The following is a 25,544-nucleotide window of genomic DNA, read 5'->3' on the forward strand; positions in this document are numbered from 1 at the left end:
CAGAGGCGACGGATGCTCTCACAACAAACTGGCCTCTGGGCCTGCTGTACGTGTTTTCGCCATTTGTTCTGATTTCCAGGACGCTCCATAGAATCAGGGAACTCAGAGCGGAGGTCATTTTCGTGGCTCCGAGATGGATACGACCTCCATGGTTCTCGGCACTGCAGAAGATGTCAATTCTTCCACCATTGATACTACCAGTGTCTCCGGACATGCTCTCGCAGGGACCGGTGTGGCATCCAGATCCGGCCTGGTTATGTCTGACCGTGTGGAGATTGAGCGGAGCAGTCTAGCAGTGTTAGGATATTCTACTCAGGTCATGGATACCATCATGGCATCCAGACGATTCGCATATATAATACCACCTGGAAGGCGTTCGTGAGATGGTGCAGACAGAAAAAGGTGGCTCCACTGTCTCCTTCTGTAGCTTCTCTTCTTTCGTTTCTGCAGGACGGGCTGGATGCAGGCCTTCAAGCTTCTACTCTCCATAGACAACTGGCAGCTCTATCCACAGTTCTACGTTCATTAGAGGGTTTCAAGATTACCAAGCATCCTCATATTCAATTGTTTCTTCAGGGGGCCGTGGCCAAATCTCCTCCACAAATGCATTGTTTTCCAACGTGGAGGCTGAACATTGTACTTGATGCTCTCATGAAAGCATCATTTGAACCTCTCAGAGAGGTGGGACTGAAATGGCTGAGGGTGAAAATGTTGTTCCTAGTTGCCATCGCCTCTGTACGGAGAGTATCCGAGCTCGGAGCATTGTCAGTAAAGTCCTCCTTCTGCGTGTTCCACAAGGACAAGGTGGTGCTCCACATGGACTCTACCTTCTGACCCAAGATAGACTCCAGATTTCACCGATCACAAGAAATATGCTTGCCTACATTTTGTCGTCATCCCAAGCATCCCAAGGAACATCTCTGGCATACCTTAGATGTTAAAAGAGCCCTCAAAATTTACATTGCAAGGACGGAATCTTGGAGAAAGACTGAGCCCATATTCATCGGCATTTCCCCTCCGCGCAAGGGAGAAAAGATGTCTAGGTCTACAATCGGTTCGGTTCTGAAATCCTGCATCATAGAGGCGTACCAGGCTTCGGGACACGAGATTCCCAGCGGCATCATGGCACATTCGCTGAGAAGTGCAGCGACCAACGCAGCCTTTTCTAAAAGAGCTTTGGTGGAGGAAGTCTGTAAAGCGGCTACGTGGTCCTCCATCTCTATCTTTACAAGGCACTACAAGATCAACACAGTGGCATCCGCAGATGCAGCGTTTGGGAGAAGAGTGCTTCAGCACGCCGTGGCATTGAAGGAAGATGACGACCCATCCAAATGAGGGACACTGCTCGGGGAGGTCCCATGGAGATGTCCTCCACCTCAGAGTGAGAACGACCATTGGACACTTACCGTGAAGGGTCCTTCTCCTCTGAGGACAGGGGGACCTCACAGCCCTCCCACTGTCATCTTTCTTTGTTTCTCTTCTTTTGTGCTGACTCTTCTCTCGCTTCTTATTATTCTCCCTCTGGGGTTCTCTATCCTACAGAGTTGGGTTGTTATTTGTTGAAGTTAATGTTCAAAGTTATATTTTATAGGGCAAGGCCAGTTATTTCAGGCTACAGGTACTGCTTTCGGAGTCCCAGAACTGAAGATGGGCTATTCTGGAGGTGCCAACAGGAAGTGGAAAAAACTATTTCCTGCCTCCCTAAAGGCACAGTGGGAATAACCCATGGAGATGTCCTCCTGTCCTCAAAGGAGAAGGACCCTTCACAGTACGTGTCCAATGGTTGTTTTAAATGTATGTTTATATTATTCGTTTAAGACCATTTTATTCACTGATTGAAGGTGATTCAGGTTGTGGGTTTTGTGTGTGCTGCTGGTTTTAGAAATGTGTCACTGTGGTTTTGTTACTGTTTTTTAGGGAATTCAGTTGTTTTGAAAACAGATATTATGAAAAATCTCCCTCAGAAACCTGAAGAGGCAGAGTATAAATCTTTTAAATAATAATTAAATATTATGGGTAGGATCCACATATCACTGAATATCACTGTAATAACTCAATTCCTCAATGGTATTATATTTATTTAGACATTTAAACCTCATTTTCCTCCCCAATGGGAACCCAAAGCAGCTTACAACATTATTCTGCCCTCTTACATTTTATTCCCACAAAAAAGCCCCTGTGAGGTGGGTTAGGCTAAGAGAGTGACCAGCCCAAGGTCACCCCAGAGAGCTTCCATTGCAGAATGGGGATTTTAATATGTCAAGACAGAAAATATCTGGTATGTAAATTATTACCTGAGTGCAGTATTCAAAAAACTGTGGATTGACCCAAAGGTACCATAGTTGTACAAATTTATTCATGGTTTTTTTCACCTCTATGCTGATTTTAAAAAACAAACAAGGAACCAATGCTATCCATGGCTTGCTTTCTTAATTCAGCTTCATTCAGAGACAAAGCTGTTTGTTTTTTTTAAACTGATGTCTAGCTGTCAAAAAATGGTTTTCAACTAAGCATGCCTAACTCCTACTGGAATCAAAGGTGCTGGAGTCTGACATAAAAGGGGAGAATGTGACCTTTAACACCCTCACAGCATTTTATGAAGCTGATGATTACACTGCAATTTCCTCTTATGCTGGCCAATTCCTGCTCTCAAGTGAGGAAGCTTGGCTTTCAGCCAGGACACATTTCCTTCTCATAATCACTTTTCTTGAGGAGGGAGGAATTTATGTTAATTGGTACCCAATTAACACTTGCCACCCAGAATACATGTCCCAAGCATTGGTATGCAAACTTGAGTTTACATCTGGAGTCAGCTTTATAACCTTGTTACCCTCATATCTGACAAAAGGCAAACAATAAAAAAGGAGAAAATCTGAAAGTTTGCCTGTTTAGAAACTTTTTTTCTTTCCTAAATCACAAGACAGCTTTAAAAAGTAGTATTGGTTTTACTATTTTTTTAAACACTAATTTAATTAACTTGGGAGAAAGGATTTCTTCCAGATCTTCATTTTGTAATGGCAAACACAGGAATAAATCATTGCAAACTTTTTTCTTTCGTCATTTGTGTACAGACTCTAGTCTTATGGGAGGAACCGCAGAGCAGTATTTTGGCTGACCCCAGGTTGTCTGGAAGTTGCCATTCCCAGAAGTCAGCTCAGAGTTACAAAAGTAGAGGGATTTTTGTTTCTTAAAGTAAGCAATATATCACTTCAGTGGGATGGTTTTCAGGTAAGTATGTTCAGGTTTGTAACCTGAGGGTGATGTTTTGGGAAGCAAGTTAATGTGTTTATTGCACTGGAGAATAGCCCAACAAAATCATATAAAGATTCTTCTTGTTTTTGCAGTCTCACCACTCAAAACAGCTTATGTACACAGGAGGGATCATAGTTCGTGATGTACAATCACTTTGCATTTATTCTAAAGTTCGGGTTCATTCCTTACTAAAGACCTCTTAGGCCTTTCTGGACCTTAAGCAGAGTGCTCGGGAAGACCCCACTGCCATTCTAAGTAGATGATATCATGCAAGACAGAGAAACAGTCTGACTCAGTAGAAAGTCAGCTATGTTTAAATCTGATTTATTTAAATCACCAAAGATATAACAGGCAATGATCAATCAGCCCTGGGTGAGCAAACACTTGCTGAGAATGATGGAGTGAGTTTGCTTACAACATATCATTTTTCACATTTTCACCCTTTAAATGCTGTTCCCATACCTGATCTCCAAGCAGCAAAATCACCGCTTGGAGTTCAGGAAAGACATGTGGCTGTCCCACCCCCTCTCCTGCTACCCCACAAAATTTCCCCATGCCCCACCAACCCAAAATTTCTGGCTACAGGACTGGAACCCTACTTACACAATTAAACTGCATCAAAAAGAGAGAGATGAATCATGTTCTTGGTTGGGCTATGCTACTGGATATTGACATGGATCATCATTCGTGCTGGGTACCAATCCAGGTGAGAGAAGTACTAGGCTCGACGCATCGAGAACTCGGACTATGACATGTGTTCAGACGCGTTTATTGTACTTCACAACAAGACAAGAAAAAACGGCCCTGCAAGGCCAACTATATACACTCCACCTGCCACACCTCTGTCCCCATTGGAGGGTTTGAATTTCCCGCCAAGGGTGCTATTGGTGGACTCTAGGTGGACTAGGATCCTAGGTCCCCTTTCTGTTTGTGGACCAAGCTCCTGCTTAGCCGTGGACCCCTGGTCCGCAGGTGGGGCCCACCATTCAGACAAAGCCTGGTTTCTACAGATATGATAGAAGCTGCTGACCCTGAGCCCACTTCCATTGGGCAGGGGGACCCCTCGATCGTGACCTGGACCTGGATCTTCGGGGCTGCAGGCAAGTTGGGGAGGCATAGTACCTGTAATGAGGGCTGGCTGGTCAGGAGGTAGAGATCGTCCGTGCCCTTGGTGGCCTCGTAGCGTGCGGAGGCCTGGCGACGTGGTTGCGGCTGGGGTGGATGGTTCCGGTTGCCCTTGGATCTGCAGACATGGGTGAGGTGTCCTTGTTTTCCACATGTGTGGCAGCTGACGTCACGGAACCAGCACGACTTCTGCTCATGCCCCTCTCTGCAGCTGGCACACAGGGAATGTCCGGCAGGCTTACTGGGGTGTCCAGAGGCTCCGCCGGATCCCAACGGTGGGGTGTGTGGATGAGACGGACATCGTCCTCATGCAGTGGGAGGCCTCGTGGGTGATTGCGAGCTGGAGGGCCTTGTTGAGTTTGATGTCGGATGTGCCGATCATCTTTCGGTGTAGCTTCACATTGCTGATTCCCCAGGCGAACTGGGACAAGAGGTTCTCCGCCACCTTGGAGAAGTCGCACTCCATGGTGTGTTGGCGCAGCGCGGCCATGAATGCTGTGGCCTTCTTGCTGGGCTTCTGAATGCCCCCCTGGAATTCCATCCGCTTGGCCAGCGTCGTTGGTTTGGGTGTGAGGTACCTGGTCAGGGCATCTATGATCTCCTTGTACGTGCACTTGAGGATAGCCTTCTCGGCCAGGAGGCTCTTCGCGAGTTGGATGGTGTTCATGCCACAAGAGCTGAGGAGGAGAGCACTTCTCTTGCCCACATCGGTTATCTCATGGAAGGCGAAATGGCAGGTTAGCTGGTTTGTCCACAAATCCCAGAGCTCAGGTTGAGTGGAGTTGAAAACCTCAAGGTGTCCCGGAGTGGAGGCCATGACTCTAGTGCGGAGAAGGGGAGCATTGTTCAGCGACACTAGGTGCAGTGCGGTGTTGCTCGGGAGTGGTGCGGGGCGCGGTGGCGTTTTCTGGAACGATGCTCGGTGCTGCGCTGGAAGGTGAGCCTGGCCTGCTTATCAGGATCCCACCTTCATCGTCACTGAGAAGTACTGGGTTCGATGCATGGAGAACTCGGACTACGACATGTGTTCAGACGCATTTATTGTACTTCACAACAAGACAAGAAAAAACGGCCCTGCAAGGCCAACTATATACACTCCACCCGGCACACCTCTGTCTCCATTGGAGGGTTTGAATTTCCCGCCAAGGGTGCTATTGGTGGACTCTAGGTGGACTAGGATCCTAGGTCCCCTTTGTGTTTGGGGACCAAGCTCCTGCTTAGCCGCGGACCCCTGGTGGCGGTCCACGTACATAACACCAGGTAACCTATGAATGGGTAAGGAGGCAAAGCTATCTTTTACTCACAAGTGAACTTTCTTCAGAAGTTTTCTAGATCATGGTTGTAAAGTGAGTGCAATTACTCACTGTGGTGGTAAACCTGCGACTGGGATGTGCCACTCCGGGCTACTGGTGGGTGGTTACATGTTTGAATGGTCATCCATACCAAAAAAGATTGCCAACATATACAAGAACAGGTATCAAGAAAGGTTCTAGCTTAGCTTTCTCTGTGGTGTGCAAGTTTTCTGTGTACAGTGAGTTGGGGTGTGTGATACAGATCAACATTCAGTCATGTGAGACCCCAGCTGCATTTGAAGTGGTGATACAACCCAAGCACAGGTTAACCATCACTGAGAATTAGACTTCAGAACAACCGGTGCTCTTTACTCTAAGGTGATATTCAGACACCACCTCTTTGACAACAAGTTCAGACAGAGAGTAAATAATGTATCCATTTTTATGCTTTCAGCATAATGCCTGAAGAGGTAACTCAGACACCTCACTGCAATTTGAATCTCAGTCAAAAAAGCAGATGATAAATGAAGTAAATAAAATCTTTCCTCCAAGCAACCCTGTGAGATGTATGAGCTCCACATTTGGGGAGGGCTTCTGCATAACACGACTGGGAAGATATGCAAGTTTCCCCTTTGCCCATTAGACAGTTTTGTGAGCCTTTTTTTCATATTTCCCGCCATTTCTTGGAGAGAAGCCAAGATCAAAATAGCAGGGTGCCACTGCTTGCAATGGCATTGTGTTTTCCCCCTCAAAAAACGTGTTCAACATTTACAGTGATGATGGCCAGGAATAAACCTGCAATGATGTCATGAAAAAACTGTTACCTAGGAGATCCTGCAAAACAAATGCTGTTGAGTCTTCATTGGCACCCAAATTGTTTACATAAAGGGAACAGCATGTTGGCAGTGCATGGCCAAATCAATAGATACCCTATCAAAGCATGCTTTCCTGCACATAAATCCCATTGAAGTCAATAGGTTTATCTAGGATTGAGGCCTTAATGCAGAAGACCTAGAGAAGAACAGAGAATGATTTTCACATTGGACTACAGTTGCAGGGTTGTTCAGTACCTACTTCAGCTTAAGCAGCAAAAAAGGTAGAAAAATTAATAGCTCCTACTTTTAAACTAAATGGAATGTAATTATCCAGATTCCTGATGTGCTGGTGTTGTGCTCAACTTGTCCAGTTGAAGTTGTGCTCAACTTGTCCAGTTGAAATCAATGTGAGTAGTTGTGTAGTGCAAAATCCCCTCCGTTGGCAGCACATCAGAAAGTGTCAGTATCATCCTATAGGAAGACACCTGTGCAGATTAACCTAGTTGCCTCCTTGCAGATTCTTCTGGTTTAAAGCTTTATTAATGCTACAGTGGCATAAAAATATAAAAACAATAGTGGCAAAAAACAAGATGTCTGGCTTTTTAAGCTATACCTGCTGTAAAATGATTCTGGTTGCTCACAACTGACCTCTTTTTAGCAAGGTCCTTTATTGGCTAATAAATGATCAGAGTCAGGTCAGTTGGTGTTCAGAAGCAGTATGCGACCATTCAAGATTCCCAGGTTCCTCCTTAGCCAGGATATTAATAGAAGTATGACTTCAAGCATGAGATAAGCCTGCTTTATCATTGTGAATTATTTTCCCCCAGTCTTAAAATGGTGGAAAGAATTTGTAGATTTTTGGTATCTAATTTGGTTATGGTTAAGACACACAACAGGGTTTCAAATTTCTCCAAGGTCTTCTGGGATGAGACAAAAATGAGGAAAGATCTCTGTGGAAATATAAGACAAAGAAGCCATGTATGTCCCTAGCAGTATTGGACACACAGCTCTCTTGGAAGAGAACAGGAAAGAAAAGAAAAATAAAGTAGCTTTCATACCAAGATTTTTTGGGGGTTGTTTTTTTCCTAGAAAGTACGTGCAGACATTAATCAGAACATGGAAGCAGGACAATGAGAGGACTTGGATTTTCAAGATATACTATCTGCAAGTACTTCCACTTTAAGCATTAAAAAACGAAGATAAGAGTTTGCTTTGTCACTGTGCTTAAAATCATGTCTGTTCCTTTTGAAAATCAAGCATCATACAATTTCAAATAGTCATCAAAAATCTCATTTTTGATTTTTTTCATTTTGAGATTTTTGATGATTATTTGAAATTGTATAAGACGCTTGATTTGTAAAATTGATTTTTCTACATCATTAAAAGAAATAAGGACAAGATTGTGTCAAGAAAAGTCCCAATTCCAGATTGTGCATAACTGCTGCTAACAGTCTACTTTGCCACTCAGCTCAATTAGTGTCTACTAGAAGTTAGTCGTACTGTTTTCAGTGGGCCTTGTTCCCAAGTATGTCTACATTGCATAGTGATCTCCAACATGGTGCCCATTGGTTTTTTGGCACCCATTTAATTATTTCCCAAAATATCTCTTTCTCAAAGCAAATAGCTGCTCCTGGCTTTCTTCCACTGAATTGGAGTAGGGCAGTGGTGGCGAACCTATGGCACGGGTGCCCTCTCTGTGGGCACACATGCCATCGCCCCAGCCAGGCCCAGACTATAATTAAAGTGTCGAATTCTCTGCCAAATAATTTTAAGTAAATGTAAGCATTTGGGATTGCTTTCCTTACTTTGTTTGGATCATCTTAAGTTAATGTATGAGTTGTTTTTTCTAAAGTAAAACCTCAGTATTAAGGTTAAGGTTAAATTGCCGTGTTGGGACTTTGCGATAAATAAGTGAGTTTTGGGTCGCAGTTTGGGCACTCGGTCTCTAAAAGGGCACTGGAGTAGGGTGTCCATGAGAAGAGTGCAGGAGCATCACCTTCGTGTCTGCAAGGTGTAAGGGTTTAAAATCAGCAGCCTTCATTGTAAGAGGGTGCTTGGACTGCAGTCTCTAACCATTCTGTGATTGGCCCACATGGCAGCTATTTTGTGGTGATGCCCATCCCCCATTCCCAAAATGCCCCACAGGCTCAGTGACACTGGGGCCCGTGACTCAGAATGTCAGCTACACAATCCCCGCTCGGCATGGATTTTAAGAGGTAACCCTGGGCCAGGAACTCTCCCTAGCCTACTTCAGGAGGTTGTTGTGATCATAAAAATGGGATGAGGAGGTATCCGCTACACTGCCCGGAGCTCTTAGGAGGAACGGCGGGATCACTCGGTGACATAGGACTGTAGCCTTTACTGTGATTATTTCCTTATTGCGATGCAGCACATCATGTAAGCTAAGAGCGACTGGAGGGTTCTGCGGGGCTGGCGCGCCAAAATGTTGAAGGCGCGTGCTATGTGGGGCGCCAAGGCGAGTTTGAATTGGCTTTTGTTTTAGCCGGTGAAAGGCGGTTTAAACCGAGTGTTTGCACTTCTCGGCTTAGCAGTTGGAACGCGGGCGCGAAGAACAAAAACCTTTTCAGGGTGTTTCTGTGGCTCTGCGCCACAACGCCCGAACGTGGTCTGCGGAGCGCTGTCTGAAGAGTCCCTCCGGAAGGCAGGAAGGACTGAACTCGGATTTTGTTCTGTCTGAAATCTGATCGCGTGCACAAGGATTGCCGGATTGCTCTCCTTCAAAATCAAAGTCCCTTGACTGGGACAGTTCGGTTTAAAGCGCCTGCTGTCGAGCCACACAGAGAGAGAGAGAGAGGGAGGATTCCAGCAGGGTGCTGCTGATTACTTTGCGTCTTACAGCACTCCCCGCCTGCTCGAGGCTGCCTAACTATAGCCGTTCGTGTCCTCAGCAAGCTCCCTTCCAGTGCAAAAGAGGGATCAAATCACCGCCCGCCTCTAGAGTTAGCATCGTTCCGATTCAAAAGGAACGCCCGGGATACCACCCGGTCCTTTAAGGTTGCCCGTCACATTTAAGTCCTGGTTAACGCCACCGTTCGTACTAGCAACCTGCTCCTATGCAAAGTTAGGTCGTCGAACTCTGCACAGGACCCGGCTGCAAAAAAGAAAGAAAATGCGGACTCTCTCGCGTTGTTCTGTGGGTGCTCTTCAGCGAAAAGGGCTCTTTCGTGCGTTTCGTTCTCGGTAGTGGACTTCGAAGAAAAGGCCAGCTGCTTCAAGCCGTTGCGGGGAAATGTTTCCTTCCGCACTCACGCGCCCACCTTTTTAAAGCGGGCCCTTGGCAAGCAAACGGCGCCGCTCTCCCGCCAGCCAATACAGGGTTTCTTTTTGGCCCTCAGAATATTTTGCGCGGATATTTACAGCTAGGTTGGCTCCTTGTAGTATCTCCCCCTTCCTCTGCACCCACTCCACAGGCTCCCCCCCCCCCCCCCGTGCCTTACTTGGAACTAAGCCCGATTGAACTCAATGAGGTTTGCTTCCGCGAGTTTAGAAAAGCAAAAAAAGCTACCGAACGGGAGGTCACTTTAGCTCTCTCTCCCATTCGCTTGACCCGTTCCGTTGTAGGTGATCGCGTCCGAGACCGGGCGGAGACTCTTATTTTGATACCTTAGTCTGGGGAGGTGGACAAGGGAGCACATCAGATGTCATTATTTGGCAGCAGATAAAAGTCACTGGGCTTATTAATACCAAGGAGAGAGCTATAATGACTGTAGGCTGGGGGCAGTGAATGGCCAGCCTTTCTCTCAAATATTGGTTAAAAAGCCCTCAGGTGGCGCCTTCTTTTGCCTGTAGGTAAGACCGCTTTTGTTCCGCTGTTCCCAACTAGGTTTTCGCGCGCTTCGTTTGTCCGCGGTATAAGATCTGATTCAAGCGTAGTAGCACCGTAGAGTTGAGTCTTCAGTAACTCTGTTACCGGGACAAGCTTCTTGAGTCTTTTTAGCAACGTCTTAGCGGTGAAACTCGATTGCTTTTGAGTGCAGCGGAAACGCTCAACTCCTAACATGTATGCTAGGACCTGTGGAGGAAGTTATGGTCCGGTCTCCTTTTGTCTTATTCTTTCTGGCCGGGGGCGGGAGGATTGGGGCGTTTTGTTCTAGACTGGGGGTGGTTCTATTAAAGCGTTCTACCTGTTCTTCATAGCATTTTTAAAGTAATCGAAAGACTTTCAGTTTTAATATTCATGGCCGAGAGTGGTGGTGGTGCGTAGAAAGGTTTTTTACTTCCAGTTCCTGGAGATTTCTTATTTACCTGGAGTTAGTGTGTGAGTTCTCTTGATAACGTGAAATAATTTTTTAACCTCGTAAGCTAATAATTTGATATCTTGGAGGCTTCATGGAGCCTCGTATGAAAGAAATACATGTACATATATTGCTACTAAACAGCTGGTCCTGGAGGAAGCAGCTGGTGGGGGGTGATTTTTCCAATGGAAAAGCTGCTGGCACGGAAGGGGTTAAGCATCTTCTTGCACACCCTTGCTGGTTTGTTCAAAATAGCACCCTTCTGAGGCTGCTTTTCTTTCTTTGCAAGTGGGGGGTGGTGGCGGCATACAGGAGGATCAGGGTGTAACATGTTGTTTGCCCCACCACAGAATTTTTAAATCTGTATTAGTTACACCTATGATCCTTCAAGTATTTACTGTTATGTTTCTTAAATAGTTGTTCTTTTAAATAAAGATTTAATTAGCCCCTTTTTAAAAGATTATCTAAAGGTATCTAAAGAGTTTTAAAATAGTCTTAGGCCCCGGTCACACTTTCCGCGGGAGAGGCACGGATGGTGGGCGGATTATCCGGGCGTGATCACACCCCAACATCTGGGAAGTGGAGCGCACCTGTGGCTTACCGCCGACAATGCACCTTTAAAAACTAGTACCTCCAAGGTACTAGGAAACATTTGCCACGGGCTGCTGGGCTGCCTCCAGATGCCCGTGGTGTGATTGCTCCGGGCGCGCGGCATTCCCCTCTGGTCCCTCGTTTACCCTCCGGCGCCGAGGGAAGGACCCGTGGTGTGCCGGCGTGTCTGAGCGTGTAATCGCGCATCAAACTGCGCCTGGGCATTTAGCCACGCCCCCCCCCCATATCCGGCCTGTGTGACGGGGCCTTATTCAGATTTCCAGCACTACCTTTCACAGCATCTCTTCTTCCAAGTGAGCCATCTCTACTGCCCCTGGGAACGCATTTATGTGAGCTGACCTGTGTGGCTATGATTCTAATCGGACATAATTCACTTATCACAGGGCTCAAAAAATGCTGCCATCATAGTGGGAATTGCTGCTAACTATCAAAGCAGTCCTCAGCAGAGTTACATCCTTGACGTCATCCTATTGACTTTGAGGGCTTTAAGATCACATAACTCTGCTTAGGATTGCACTGTCTTTGAATGCCCAAGTGTAAATAGTTGTATAAATCTTCTAGGTATATTTATGAGTTGCATAAATATTTTGGTTATTGTATAAAATTATCCCTTTTTTAAAATCCATAGCATGACTACTGGTTCCTGGGAAGCTATTTGGGATGTATATATTCCCAAACTTATTAATGTATCTAAACTCCATTGATTTTAATTCATATATGCCTTTAACTTTCTTTGGAGTGGACCTTGTATCTAATAACCATAAGGGGCTTTGTATGGTTTCTTTGGTAGGTTAACAGTATGTCAGCAAGAGTCTTCATACAAAAATGTACAGCACCACCTTTTTGATGTCAGATTTGAGCCCTTCTAATGGGAGTGTCTCACACACTTCCAATACTCGTTTTGGGCCTCTTGCCAGTCTGTTTATTCTGAAGTCTTCAAGGGTGTCTTTTGATCCACAAACTCTAGATGCCTTCCTTGTTGGGAGGAAATAAGGGGTGAGGAGGCTAGTGGTGAGTTTCTTGCCACTTGTTAGTGACACATTCCCTTTTTCCATGCAAAATGGAAAGCTTTTGGGTAAATATAGTGAAGTACAATTACTATTGTTATTATTGGCCTATAATGATTTGCAGGACTGTATTACTCTGAGGGACTAGTGATAATGGTTGCTACAGCAGATCATGTAAGGACCAAATACCTTTCAGTAAAAACAAAGGGTGTTGTCTGTTTAAAAGCACTACTGTGTTATGCTGATTTCAGTGGGAGAGGGGGTGTAGTGTATTCACAGACAAGTAAATGGGTATGGATAATGGTTTCAGTGAAACCAGCATAAACAAGTGAATGCTGATAATCACTCTTAACTAATTGTCAAAGTCTACAGGAATATATGAGTTTTTAAACACTTCTAAAACCTGTCCAGTATTTCAGTGTTCATATGAAAAATGCTGAAATTTGCTAAGTCGTAGGTGACAGTGGTAAAACACAGTTTGCAAGGACAAAAATGGAGTAGAAAGACTTAAGATGGGGGGAAAAGAGATTAGGGAAGTTTTTGGCACAAAATCCATTGTCAGAAACAGGCCTTGGACTACATCCTTCACTGGTATCCTTCCAGTTCTAGGACTGGATGGACTCTTGCTAGTTGTTAATGGCATGCCATTTATTTTTTTTATTTGTATTGTTTTCCTAAAGGGATTATCATCATCAAGACAGCTACTCTTTCCTGAGGCAGGGATTCCTTGCCACCCAGGAACCTAGCCAAGGAAGGCCACAAAATTTATCATCCAATTCTTTCCAGCCACCAGCCCAAAGCCCATTTTCACCTAAAGCACAGGAGAATTGTGAAAGCTTCCCCATGAGTGTCAGTAACCTCCCATCTGTTTCCTCTATGTACCAACCAAGCATGTTTAACTATGAGCGTCCAAAACACTTTATCCAGTCTCAAAATGCACATCAAGGGAAACTGCAGCCTCCAGGACCAGAACCATCTGCTACGCTTCCAAGCAGGCAAACCAAGCAGTCTTCCATTCTAATCCAGCCTTGTAACCCTAGTGAGAAGAAGTTTTCTTCCTCTTCGTCATTGAGCTCGCCAATCTCGCTCTCCTCACCTTCATATAGCGCTTCATTTCCCGTAACACCTGCATCTGCACAGTCTCCTGCTAGCTCCTCGTCTGGGCAGAGGATTTCATCCATGCATAACCAGTCCCCTGCAGCATTCCTTTGCTCCGTGTTGCCCTCCCACTTTGATTATAATAGCCAAGGTCCTTCCTCAGTGGAATCCAAGTAAGTATGCTTTCCCTTGCTTTGAATTCTGTGTATGCCGATGGCTCTTGAAACACTCAGTGTTGCAGATATTGTGTGTCTGTACCAAATCCTGTCCACTCAGCATAGGTGTTGATGCTGTGGTGGGAAGCAGTCAGGGAGGCCAAGCCAGGCAAACTTTAGCTGCTATTATTTTCCTTATCAGGGATGCTTTTTACTGTTTTTTTTTTCCGATAAGAGAAAAGAGGTAAGAGCAGTGGGATTTTCCAAAGCCTCACAGAAGAAAAGACAAGATAAACAAAACATAAACACAAATGCAAGCTGCCACTTGCAATGGGGAATACTTGAGGTGGATTTCTAAACCAGTCCCCTCAGCTTTATCAACAGTTGGTTTGCTACACAATAAAAGTGTAGTCAGATCAATTTATGGTGAAAGCCATTCTTATTAAGGGGTTGCTGTGAACAGCTTTTCTTGTATAAAACAAATGGGTTAACACTGTTCTGGAGTGTGATAGTACTTCTCTTGCTTAGAGGAGGATTATCCAGCTAAGCGACTTACAGTGAAGTCCTAAACACATTTGCTTACCAAGTTACATTTTTCCAAGTTCATTGAAGTGAATGAGCATAGGCTGCATTGAAAGTGCATAAGCTGCTGTGTCACAGGGTCAAGGAAAATGGCTGCCATGTAAGACAGAAGATTGAGATTTTTCCCATCTTGGCTTTACTGCAATCTTTCCCAAAACTTCAGAGAAAAGCAAATTTGAGGAAGATTGGAGAAAAGCTGGGGAAACCCCTGGAGGTGCACAAGTGCACCACAGTGCTCTGGGGAAGCGGGGGGGGGGACACTTCCCAAAAGCATTGAACTTGGTGCAGTTAACCCATGTGGAAGACATCTAAGTAAGTGGGTTGGAACAAGTGGCAGCGTCATTTGGGTGCAATGAATGGAACATGTCCGATGACTTGAGTAGAATCTGTTCTCCAGTGTATTTCATTTTGGCAATATATCCTCTGACTTGAATCAGCAGAATATATAACAAAGGTCCAGCTGTGGAAAATGAAAGGGAAAGGAAGGTTCTTGTTCCTCATCCTTAATGAAATGAAGCAACCAAGTTTTCTTGAATGACAGTGGGGATGGGTGGGTGTGTATGTGCTCACACTCCCAGAATGGGTGATAGCAACAACTCTCTGGTATTTCACAACAAAACGCTGGAATGTCCAGACTTTTATGTACCCGGCCTTCTATCCTTCCTGCTTTAAAAAGCAGTGACATCAGTGTTCTGCTTAATGCTTGAAGGAAGGGCATAAAGGACAATGGTAGGAGGAATGGCAGGTACTAATAATAGGACTGAAACACAGGTGGCGGGAACACAAGAAGTCTGGGAACTTTAATACCAGTTGGAATTCTATTTCAGAGAACTGCATAAAGCTTACCACATTCCTGAGGTAACCGCCATAGTACACTGTAGAAATATAATGCATTCCTTTAATGGTTTTTACTGACAAATTACTAAATATTTCTACCTTTTTATTAAATGACCTCAACATAATGTGAGGCAAGGATTCTTTATTCATCTCTGGGGCTTCAATCCTAAAGCACGCTTAACCTAGAAGAGATTCCCTTGGAATCTGTGAGATTTACTTCTATATAAGTGCAGAGGTGTAAAGTGGAATTTGAATGATTTGCAGAAACAGATTTCTAGTCCATGAATCCTGCTATAACAAGTAATGGGCATTAACTGTAGATGATGGGCAGAAAAAGAACAGTAAAATGCTTCCAGTGGTATGGCCTAAAAATTAGGCTAATAATTCTATTGAGCTTAGTCAGTGAATTGTATGATTTGCTTGACTTGAGTGCAATCCTATGCAGAGTTACTCCAGTTTAAGATTTCTGTAAATTGATTAAAATAGCATGGATTTGCATATGAGTAAAAACAGTAATTCTGAAGCAAAACAATACCTGATATCAGTGCCAAATGACCAAATTGAGTCTCCTCCCTTTCCCCTTAAATTAGCAGTTATTCAAAGCCTATGTACAAGAAGCAAGCTAGCAGCACCAAGCAAGTGCAGAAGACTTCTGACAGAGAGATACAAGGAACGAAAGACGCTCTCATTCAAGACTTGGAAAGGAAACTACGATGCAAAGATAACCTTCTCCACAACGGCAACCAAGTAAGAAAGATACATATTGTGTGTACTGAAGGATTAGAAAGTTAGCAACTGAACTGGATTAGGTGAAGCTTGGCTACTGTAACAATTTTAATAAGCTAACGCCTTGCTTAATAAAAACCACTTTGTTCAAGTGAATTTTAAAAACAAATGAGCATGCACAAAGCTGTCTGTCCTCTCAGACTGTTCAGTGTCAATCAAGCAGATTCCATTTGCTAATTTCAGAACTGGAATAATCCTACTGGAGGTCTGCTTCCCCAGGGCAATTAAATTCTAGTACAGTGGTAGTATTTGGGGATAAGATGTCTCTTGAATTGGCCAGTGCCTGCCTTCTGACCTCATTCTTGAACGCAATTCTGTGATTCATAGATGTTGCCCGAGGTGTGTGTGGGAGAATCCTAAGTGCAAAGGATCAAAGTAACCATGTGATCAGGAACTTGTTCGAAGTATGTGAAACTATAGTCCTGCTCATTACAAATCACTATTTTGGGTGACTGCTCTGTGCTGCATCTCCTTTCCCTCAGTAACATTTAGTTCAATTTACTCTGTGTCTTGTCATCATTACAGGATGCAAGTTGAACTGGGAGTTACAGAGAAGCGAGAAACACAGGGCTGCTGTTTTCAGTGTCAGGTCCTTGTCTGTAATGTAATCATGAAAACTATTGTAAGACAGCCTCAGTCTTATAAAAATGATAGCACAACCATAGGTTTTGGGGCAATGGTTTCTCCAACCCGCTGAATGATGTGGGCTGTAGGAGCAGGTCATTGTGGCTGTTGAGTGGATTACCATGCCTTAGGACAGAAGAATTGCACTAGATTATCCTATACCAACTTTCAAACTAATACTGTAACACTGCAAAAAGCATGGTCTACCATCTCTTAACATGAGCCCCCCCTCCAATTTATCAATCTAATCCAAATAAAATGTCTTCTTGAATTCTGATCTGGTGGCTTTTGTGAGGCAAAGAATCAGCTTGATTGTGCTACGTATCTTTTCCAGGGTGAGTGCCTAGATCTGGTTATATAGCCACAAGCACAGCCCAAATCAGCTTTGTGGTTAGAAAGAGGTAGGTCCCTTGTACAAATCCTGAGAAACCTGCAAGTGGCTAAATATATACATTTATTACGGAATAGGCTGAAAGAATAGCTTTATTTTTGTCCCTTTCTTAGTAAATAGGATTGCAGTAAGAGAATACTGATTCTACGAGTATATGCAACAGTGAAATACTTCAGAGTTTGGCAGCTGGTCTTGTAATACTTGGCGTGCTTAATAAGAGAGCTTGGGTGTGTACTCTGGACACCTGCTAATGTCGTCAGTATTAGCTGTGCACTTTTGAAAGCAATTCTCATCTGGCTGGCTTTTCGGTGAGAACTTGTTCAGGAGTACAAATACGCCTTGAAGACAAAAAGTGCATTTTAAAATGCTTTGGAAAGAAACAAGTTCTTCAGACCCTATTCTCCTGTACTGAAAGAGCCAGACAGCTTTATACAGTTGGCTTAACTATGTGGCATAACTCATCCTGAACTGCACTGCTTCATATTTGAAGGAGCTTGCATTTAATTCCTACTACCATTTCAAATATATATGGACATGGTTACCTTTATCTTTGCCCCACTTGGGGAAATAGCAGGTCCATGGGAAAACAACAGCAGAAGGCTTGACACCCTGCCCCCATCCACCCTTAATCTGAATTAGGACTGAATATTGAATTTTAAAAATTGCTGGGAGTTTCAGTTGTGGAACCCTGCCTTGGGAGGATCACATTGTAAACTGCCATGCTGTGTTCATACTGATACATTTAATCATCATTCAGTAGGCATGCTTTATTTAAACAGCTCTTTTATATCAAATCAATGCTCTTTTTATTCTTTGCTAGCAATAATGTCTGTGCCAGATCTTAAGAGTGAAACTGGCTTCCAGGTGAAGCACAAGTTTCCCTTTCCACCGGTCCAGTCTGTGCATGAGTGACTTGTCTTGGACCAAGAAGTGAATACTTGTCAAGCTTCTGTTGTGTGATGTCAATTGTAGGTAATCTGGCAATGTCTTATTCTCCATGGGCATTTTTGGCTGATGCCTGCTTGTTGGCTTTATAAAGCCCTGGTCCTGTTAATTCCTCCTTTTCCCTCCTGCCCTCATCTAAGAGACTAAATTTAGTATTGCTGTTCAAATGGTGTGCCTTCTCTTTGCCTGGGAAAAAGAAGCTTAGGTTGAAGATGGATGTAAAACTACTAGAGCAGGTGGACAGTTCTGGAAGCAATCCTCCTGCAATTACTCCAAATGTATCTTGATGCAAAGGGTCCCACTAGGCATGGGGAGAAATAGTCTATATGCTTGCAGCGAGATCGATCTGTAGACCATACTGAGTGTCTTAAAATCCTTTTTTTCAGTTGGAAGAATGGATAAAAAGAGTGGATTCAGTTTGGTGTAGTGGTTAGGAGTGCGGACTGTAATCTGGGAGAACCGGGTTTGATTCCCCATTTCTCCACATGCAGCTGCTGGTGAGACCTTGGGTCAGTCATAAGTTCTTTCAGAGCTGTTCTCTCAATGGCAGTTCTCGAGAGAGCTCTCACAGCCCCACCTACCTCACAGGGTGTCTGTTGTGGGGAGGGGAAAGGAAATGAGATTGTAAACCACTCTGAGACTCTTTCAGGTAATAAAGGGCGGGGTATAAATCCAGTCTCCCCCTCCCCTCCCTCTCCTTTTTTAATGGAGGAATGGATAAATTCATGTGGCATTTTAAAAAGTGAGGGGGAGAGAACAGGAACTATCCTGCCTGAAGCATAGGTAGGTGCAAGACTGGTGGCTGAACATGCATTCAGTTCAGCAGCCTGTACATTGTCACTTGACATTGTGAATTGCAAGAAGGCTAGGGTTGTAACCATGGTTTAGGGATGCACTCTTCTAATATTTTCTGTCTTGATTCTGAGCTTGTCTCTCTCAGCCCCATACCTGTTTATGGAAGTTTTGCTTCGTCATAATTAAAGACTGCCATAAAAGGCTGCTTCTATCCAATAAGTACTCCCAACCAATACTCCCTCTAAGCTGTGGAGTCTTGTGAGCAAAATTCTACTTTGTGAGCTACTGGCATTAAAGTTGCGAGCAAATGATTTGGCTATCGCATAAATTAATTTGCTCTGGAGCCATCCTTCCTCAGCTAAGACAAAAACGTATGAGCTGGAGGCTAAAAAACTGTGAGCTAGCTCACACCAACTCAGCTTAGAGGGAACACTGCTCTCAACAATTGATTCCAGGCAGCAGTGGCTAGAGGTGCTGCTTAAATGGCTTGCTTCTTAGCTCAGTATGTATTTATTATTTTACCCTCTTCTGTATTTTCTATTATGCGCTCTGTAATGCTGAATGGAAATTAAAATTCAACCAGCGTTTTTCTAACTAGCTTTCACTTTGCCCTGTTAAGCGTTTAACCTACGAGGAGAGAATGGCTCGTCGGTTACTTGGACCACAAAATGCTGCATCTGTGTTCGAAGCGCAGAGTGAGGAAAATGCACAGGATGGGCAGGTAGGTAGCATTTGTCCTGTATGGTCACATTGAGTATAAACAATAACTCATAAGTAACATCATTGAAATATCCAGACCCGAAGGTGCTTATCAGATCTTTTAAAAAATCATCCTTAAGATGACAATTTTCACTTTTTTTTTTTTGGCTGCCAAGGCAAACACCACCACTGTCAGTATCTCGGAGAAGAAAATCAGCCTCTCTGCTTCTGAAGAGAAGTTTAAGCCCTTCAAGAGTGCTGTGAGAAATTTGGTTCTAGGCTCTGTACAGAGGGGGCAAGACAGAATATACCGTGACACATCCTCCAGAACCGGTACTCCACAGATAAATAAACAGCTTCTGGGAGTAGCAACCAGTAAGGAAAGCCATTGGCATTTGCCTAGGGCCACCTGCTGAGGTCATGGCCGAGGTGGGGTTTGTATCCAGTTTTGTGTGCTGCCTAGTTAATGTGAGTAGGGCTATTCTGGCCCCTAGCTGACCTTGAATGGTTCTCCATAATATGTATAGTGTATGCCTTGCCCTTGACTGGAGTGTGTCCTGGGAACGAGAGGTTCTTAGTGACTTGTTGGCACTGGAAGATGTTTTTCAAATACATTAGATAGAGCATGTACTTCAGCCCCAGTCACAGCTCTTACAATTCCACTGGATGGTAAAGAGCACGGAACACATTTTGTAATAAAACTTAGGGTGTTTTCTTCTCTTTACTAGTGAACTGATATTTGCATATTGCACAAAGAGGCAAGATCAGCTTGAGATGAGTAATTAGCCTTGACTGGGGAAAAAATATTTTCTGATCAGTAACCATGCTTGAGTGTGGCAGCAGGGTTTTGTGTTTGGCCTGTAAGCAGTTCATTTAATGCATCTTGCCAAACACAAATGAAATCTATTGTTATATACATACTCACTTATAGGAGAACATCAGGTAGTGTGTGTTGTCTTATCATGAGGCTGTTATTTTAGCTTCCTTTTAATATGTAGAATTGTATTGTGTGAGTGGTTGTAGTGCTAGCATACCTATCTTGTTTCTGCTAGTCTTGCTGTTTAGTGAATCCAACCTGGTATAGTTATTCCTTACTTTTCTCTGCAATAGTATTTCTTTATTATAATGAGGAGTTGTATTTGTGCTTCACCAGAGGAATAACATGGTCTTGGGCAAAGGGCATACATAGTCCCACATAGCAAATTTGCTCCATTTATGTCTACGGAGAAAATCAATTTTACATTTTAATTCTAGATAGCTGAAATAAAATCATCTCTAGATATTGTTTTTGTAAAAATAGTGTCCAATATCTTTATGCAAATCATGACCAGACTTTGTAAAAGTTTTTGGATTGCAGCCTTGGTGGATGTGAAGGACTTGATACAGAGTTTATATGTTGCAAATACTTAGAACTGTCAGTGTTGCACTTCCTATATTTAACTGTCCTCATTGCTGAAATGGTAGGAATACCACAGTGCCTGAATTATACCTGGTATTGAATTCTATTACATATGCTATGTTCTTCAAAATGCTAACATAAAATGGGTCTTGTTAGAAGGACTAAAAACACTTCAGCTGCTGAAAATGTTTCTCTGATTTAGTGAAAAAGCTATTGGAAAGTTTAGCTAGTGCTGTGATCTAACAAGGAAAATATTTTCCAGCTTAAGATGTGTTAATTACCATTGGTACCCTTTTGTGAGTGGACACAACAGTGTGCTGTGCCAGTACTGTATTAAAATGACTTCTATTCCTGATCAGCTGAAGGACACCATGTCCCTAGCTCCTATTTCAGATATTCCAGTGGGATAATATCCCTCCTTTTCCTCCAACAAAGGCCTATATCTTTGCCAGAATATTTTTGATAAGTGGAAAGAATTGCATCATGGCACACATGTGACTCCTGCTGACATTGTTACTACTGATGATGGTGTAAAAGAATGAAACTTACTGTTGCCCTAGGAAATTAGTTGTTTAATAGGGCTTCTTCTTTTTTTTGAAAAGCTGGCTGCTGAGATTGGATGTATAGCTCAGACTCAGTTGTAACTGTTTTAGCAGGATCTGATAGTGATAACATACCTGTTTTGGTCTTTCCAGCAGCAGAATTTAGAAAACACAAGACTACAGGTGCCTACAGCGCAAAGCAGGTAACTACTATACATCACTTTTCTGGTGCAAGGTATCTTTTGTGTATTCTGATGATACAAGACTGTCTGCAGTCTGCAAACACAGTTTATATGGAGTGATGCATTTAGTGTAGTTAGTTAAGTGAAGCTGTATTCAGTGGGGCAGCTGGCAAAATACAAATTGCCTGTTCATTGGGGTGGATTTGAGCGCTTTGAAGTAATACAGTTCAAGATGCATGCTGGTGATTTGAGGAATAATAGCACCTTGCAAAAATATATTATAATTTAGTTGCTTCAGCTGTATGTAATGGAAAACTTTAAAGCATGAGAAATCTCAAGACGATACCTTGAGTACGAGGAAGCCAAAAACAGGAGTTCCGTTACATGAAGGCAGTTCTCCTGTTCAACACAGTGTGTTGTTTGCTGCCATAATGAAGCTTCATGTGTAGGAACGTAATTTTGTCCCTCTGTGAATTATGGTCCCTGGATGTCTGTGGAGCAGTGATATTAAAGCATGCTGAATGAGCATGATATGTATGTATGGGGTGGGACTATCTTGGGATGGGAATTACAGGAAATTTCATTGCCTTTAATTGGCAAATGTGTTTTTACAGGAGCAGACCATCTTCAAGAGGGGAGAGGAGTGAGCATGGTTCGATCCAGGAGAAGTTCTTTCAGCCACGTTTTGTGCAAGTGCCTGAAGACTTAACAGTGGAAGAGGGACGATTTTGCAGGATTGACTTCAAGGTAATAATAATTCCAAGTTGCTGTTCAACACACTTGAAATTGTAATAGTTCTCTTGCCCCCCTCCCCTGACAATGTTACAGTGATGTGGCACTGTCTCTTGTATGTCTAATGTTCTTGGGAAGTTCAGAAATGGAACATGAAGGTGGTAACATGTCTGTCCACCATCTGTTGTTTGGAAGAACAGTGCCTCTGATCAGACATTCAATTCACCAAAGTTAATAACAATTATAAAATTAAATCCTCCACAAGTCTTCCTAATCCTCTTTTAAAACACTCAAAGTCATTGTCTATCACATCTTGTGGTAATGAATTCTGTAAGTTACCTATGGAATTCCGGTAAGAGGAACCGGTTAAAAGTCTTCTTGGACAGCCTAATCACTCATTGTTGAAGAGCTCTCTTATGTAGTTATAAAAATGTGAAGCATTCTCTCTTCTATAGACCAAGAGCTGCTTGTAGTTTTGGACTATGCAGTGACTAGTAACCTTATAGAAAGGAGAACATGGGCATAAATTTGTCAGCATTCTTGTGACACTAGGCTTTTTCTCTACCCTTGCTTCATGTTGACAGAACACTAATAAATTGAACAATGTGACACTAGTTTTCTGACCTGCCTTGTCTGTTTGCATACTATTCTTTGTAACCTAACTATGTCATACCATTTCTTTTATATGCCACTTGTGCTACTGTGTGGTTTTTGACAGTGATCAGTCCTTGTCCCAATCCTTCCTTCATCTAAAACTATGTTTACAGCTTTGTGCTATAGAAAATTGAACAGGCCAAAATTCCCCTTAATGACCTTAGTTATTATGCATAAATGCAACTAAAACTATAAGTCACAAAATTGGACCACTTGCCAATACATGGCACTGTTTTACATAAACTGACATTTAACTGTCTCAGGGCTGTTTAATACATTACATAATTGCTACATACAAATCACATTTACTAAACAAATAGAAGACTGTTCCACATAGGATCTATATGCATATTACTTGCTTTGATTTCCAAACATTAAATTCTCAAATACACTAATTCCCACATGGAAATACTTTACAAAGCATGCCAGTAACTTGTTTTATATTGGGACTGTCATAAGATACTCCCAACAGACATGCTGTTTGGCATAAACTGTGGTACTTTAGAAACCTGGAATTGCCCGGGAGTAGGTCTTGCCCTGGTCTGGATGGTCCGGGCTAGCCCAATGTTGTCTGATCTCAGAAGCTAAACAAGGTTGGTCCTGGTTAATATTTGGATGGGAGACCACCAAGGAAGTCCAGGGTCGCTACGCAGAGTCAGGTAATGGCAAAACCACCTTGGAACATCTCTTGCCTTGAAAACTCTACAGGGTTGTTGCAAGTCAGTGGTGCCTCGATGCCACTTTCCACCACCACATTCACTGTCTTTTCTCTTACAGGTCAGTGGTCTACCAACTCCAGATGTGGCATGGTATTTAAATGGACGGCTGGTTCACCCAGATGATTTTCATAAAATGATTGTATCTGAAAAAGGCTTCCACTCATTCATTTTTGAAGTAGTTCAAGTCTCCGATGCAGGAACATGGGAGTGCGTAGCCTTCAATCGTGCTGGAGAAGCTTCTTTCACAGTAAAACTTGATGTCATTGGTATGAGAGTGCTTGGATATTCCTGTGTTGTGTTTTCTTACAACTGATTTATTTATTTAACTAGATCTTTATCCCACCCTCCCAGCAAAGCCGGCTCAGGGCGGCTTACAACAATTCATTAAATACAAAACGGATAAAACCCCAACATGAATTTAAAACCATAAACATACAACATAATAAAGTGCTAGCATTAAGTTCTCAAAGCTTGGTCAGTTTTTTGATCTGCTACAAATGTCCCAGGCACTCAGGTCTGCTACAGATGTCCCAGGCACTCAGGTCAGGTTATGCTTAGGGGCCCAGAAAATCGGACTTGCACCCCGAGGACTCTCAGATGTCAGTGGTGGTGATGGTAACGGTGGTGGTGGTGGCTCCAAAGGCCTGGCAGAAGAGCTTCGTTTTACAGGCCCTGCGGAACTGTAACAGGTCCTGCAGGGCCCTGATCTCCTTCGGGAGCTCATTCCACCAGAGTGGAGCCACCACTGAAAAAGCCCTAGCCCTCGTTGGAGCAAGTCTTGGCCTCCTTGATGTTCGGGAGGACCAACCGATTCTGGGTCCCCAATCGCAGTGCTCTCTGGGGAACATATGGGGAAAGGCAGTCCCTCAGGTATGCAGGTCCCTGGCCATAAAGGGCTTTAAAGGTCATAACCAGCACCTTGAACCGAATCTGGTATGCTATAGGCAACCAGTGCAGTTCTTTTAGGGCGGGCTGGATGTGTTCCCGCACAGGACGACACAACAGCAGCCTCGCCACTGCGTTGTGCACTAGCTGCAGCTTCCGGATTTGGGCCAAGGGCAGCCCCATGTAGAGGGCATTACAGTAATCCAATCTGGAGGTGACCATAGCATGGATCACTGTTGCCAAGTCGTTGCATTCAAGGAAGAGAACCAACTGCCTAATTAGCCTAAGATGGTAAAAGGCCGACTTGGCAGTGGCTGCTACCTGGGCCTCCATTGTTAAGGAGTCATCCAGGAGCATTCCCAAACTCCTGACCTCTGGCGCTGGAACCAATGGCACCCCATCGAAGGCTGGGAGTGGGATCCCTACCCCCAGACCGCATTGACTCAGGCACAGGACCTCAGTCTTTGTCAGATTCAATTTCAGCTGGCTCAGCCTAAGCCAACCAGCCACGCCTTGCAATGCCAGTTGGCAGATAGAGCTGGGTGTTATCCGCATACTGGTGACAACCCAGCCCATACCTCTGGGCAAGAGGGCGCCTATAGATGTTAAAAAGTATTGGGGACAACACTGCTCCTTGAGGCACACCACATTCAAGTGGGTGCCTTCGGGACAGTTGGTCCCCTAGCGCCACTCTTTGTCCCCGACCTTGGAGAAAGGAAACAAGCCACTGCAAGGCCAATCCAAGTACTCCACTGTCGGCGAGGCGGCGGGTCAGTAGCTAATGATCGACCGTGTCGAACGCAGCCAACAGGTCTAACAACAGCAGCACTGCCGATCCGCCTCGATCCAGGTGCCTCCGGAGGTCATCCCTGAGGGCGACCAGTTCTGTCTCTGTCCTGTGACCCGGGTGGAAGCCAGACTGGAAGGGACCTAGAACGGAAGAGTCATCCAGAAAGCCCTGTAACTGAATTGCCACTGCCCTATTTATTATCTTAGCCAAATAGGGCAAGTTGGAGACCAGCCGATAGTTGGCCAATTCGGCCAGGTCCAGTGATGGCTTTTTCAAGAGGGGGCATACCACTGCTTCCTTAAGTGCCTCCGGGAACAGCCCCTGAGCAAGGGACGTGTTAATTATCTCCCGCAGTGCACCTCGAAACCCC

At 44.0% G+C, this 25,544-nt stretch overlaps 1 protein-coding gene across 15 annotated transcripts in view; it reads left to right on the forward strand.

The window, feature by feature from the left end:
- MYOT (myotilin) overlaps nt 1–25,544 on the forward strand; it is a 114,641-nt gene that overhangs the window by 85,514 nt on the left and 3,583 nt on the right. For 4 of the 15 annotated variants that reach the window (XM_015413785.1, XM_015413778.1, XM_015413783.1 and 1 more), the window contains 5 exons: nt 15,622–15,778; nt 19,192–19,293; nt 21,366–21,415; nt 22,009–22,141; nt 23,558–23,765. In XM_015413785.1, coding sequence (XP_015269271.1) covers nt 15,622–15,778; nt 19,192–19,293; nt 21,366–21,415; nt 22,009–22,141; nt 23,558–23,765 — 650 coding nt within the window. Of the gene's footprint in view, nt 1–8,624; nt 8,701–8,747; nt 8,882–10,166; nt 10,295–13,039; nt 13,631–15,621; nt 15,779–19,191; nt 19,294–21,365; nt 21,416–22,008; nt 22,142–23,557; nt 23,766–25,544 lie in introns of those variants that run through there. The other 11 variants (XM_015413781.1, XM_015413782.1, XM_015413786.1 and 8 more) reach the window with 11 other exon arrangements.

Source organism: Gekko japonicus, unplaced genomic scaffold, assembly GCF_001447785.1.
Source record: "Gekko japonicus isolate JY-2015 unplaced genomic scaffold, Gekko_japonicus_V1.1 scaffold863, whole genome shotgun sequence".
NCBI classification, from domain to species: Eukaryota; Metazoa; Chordata; class Lepidosauria; order Squamata; family Gekkonidae; genus Gekko; species Gekko japonicus.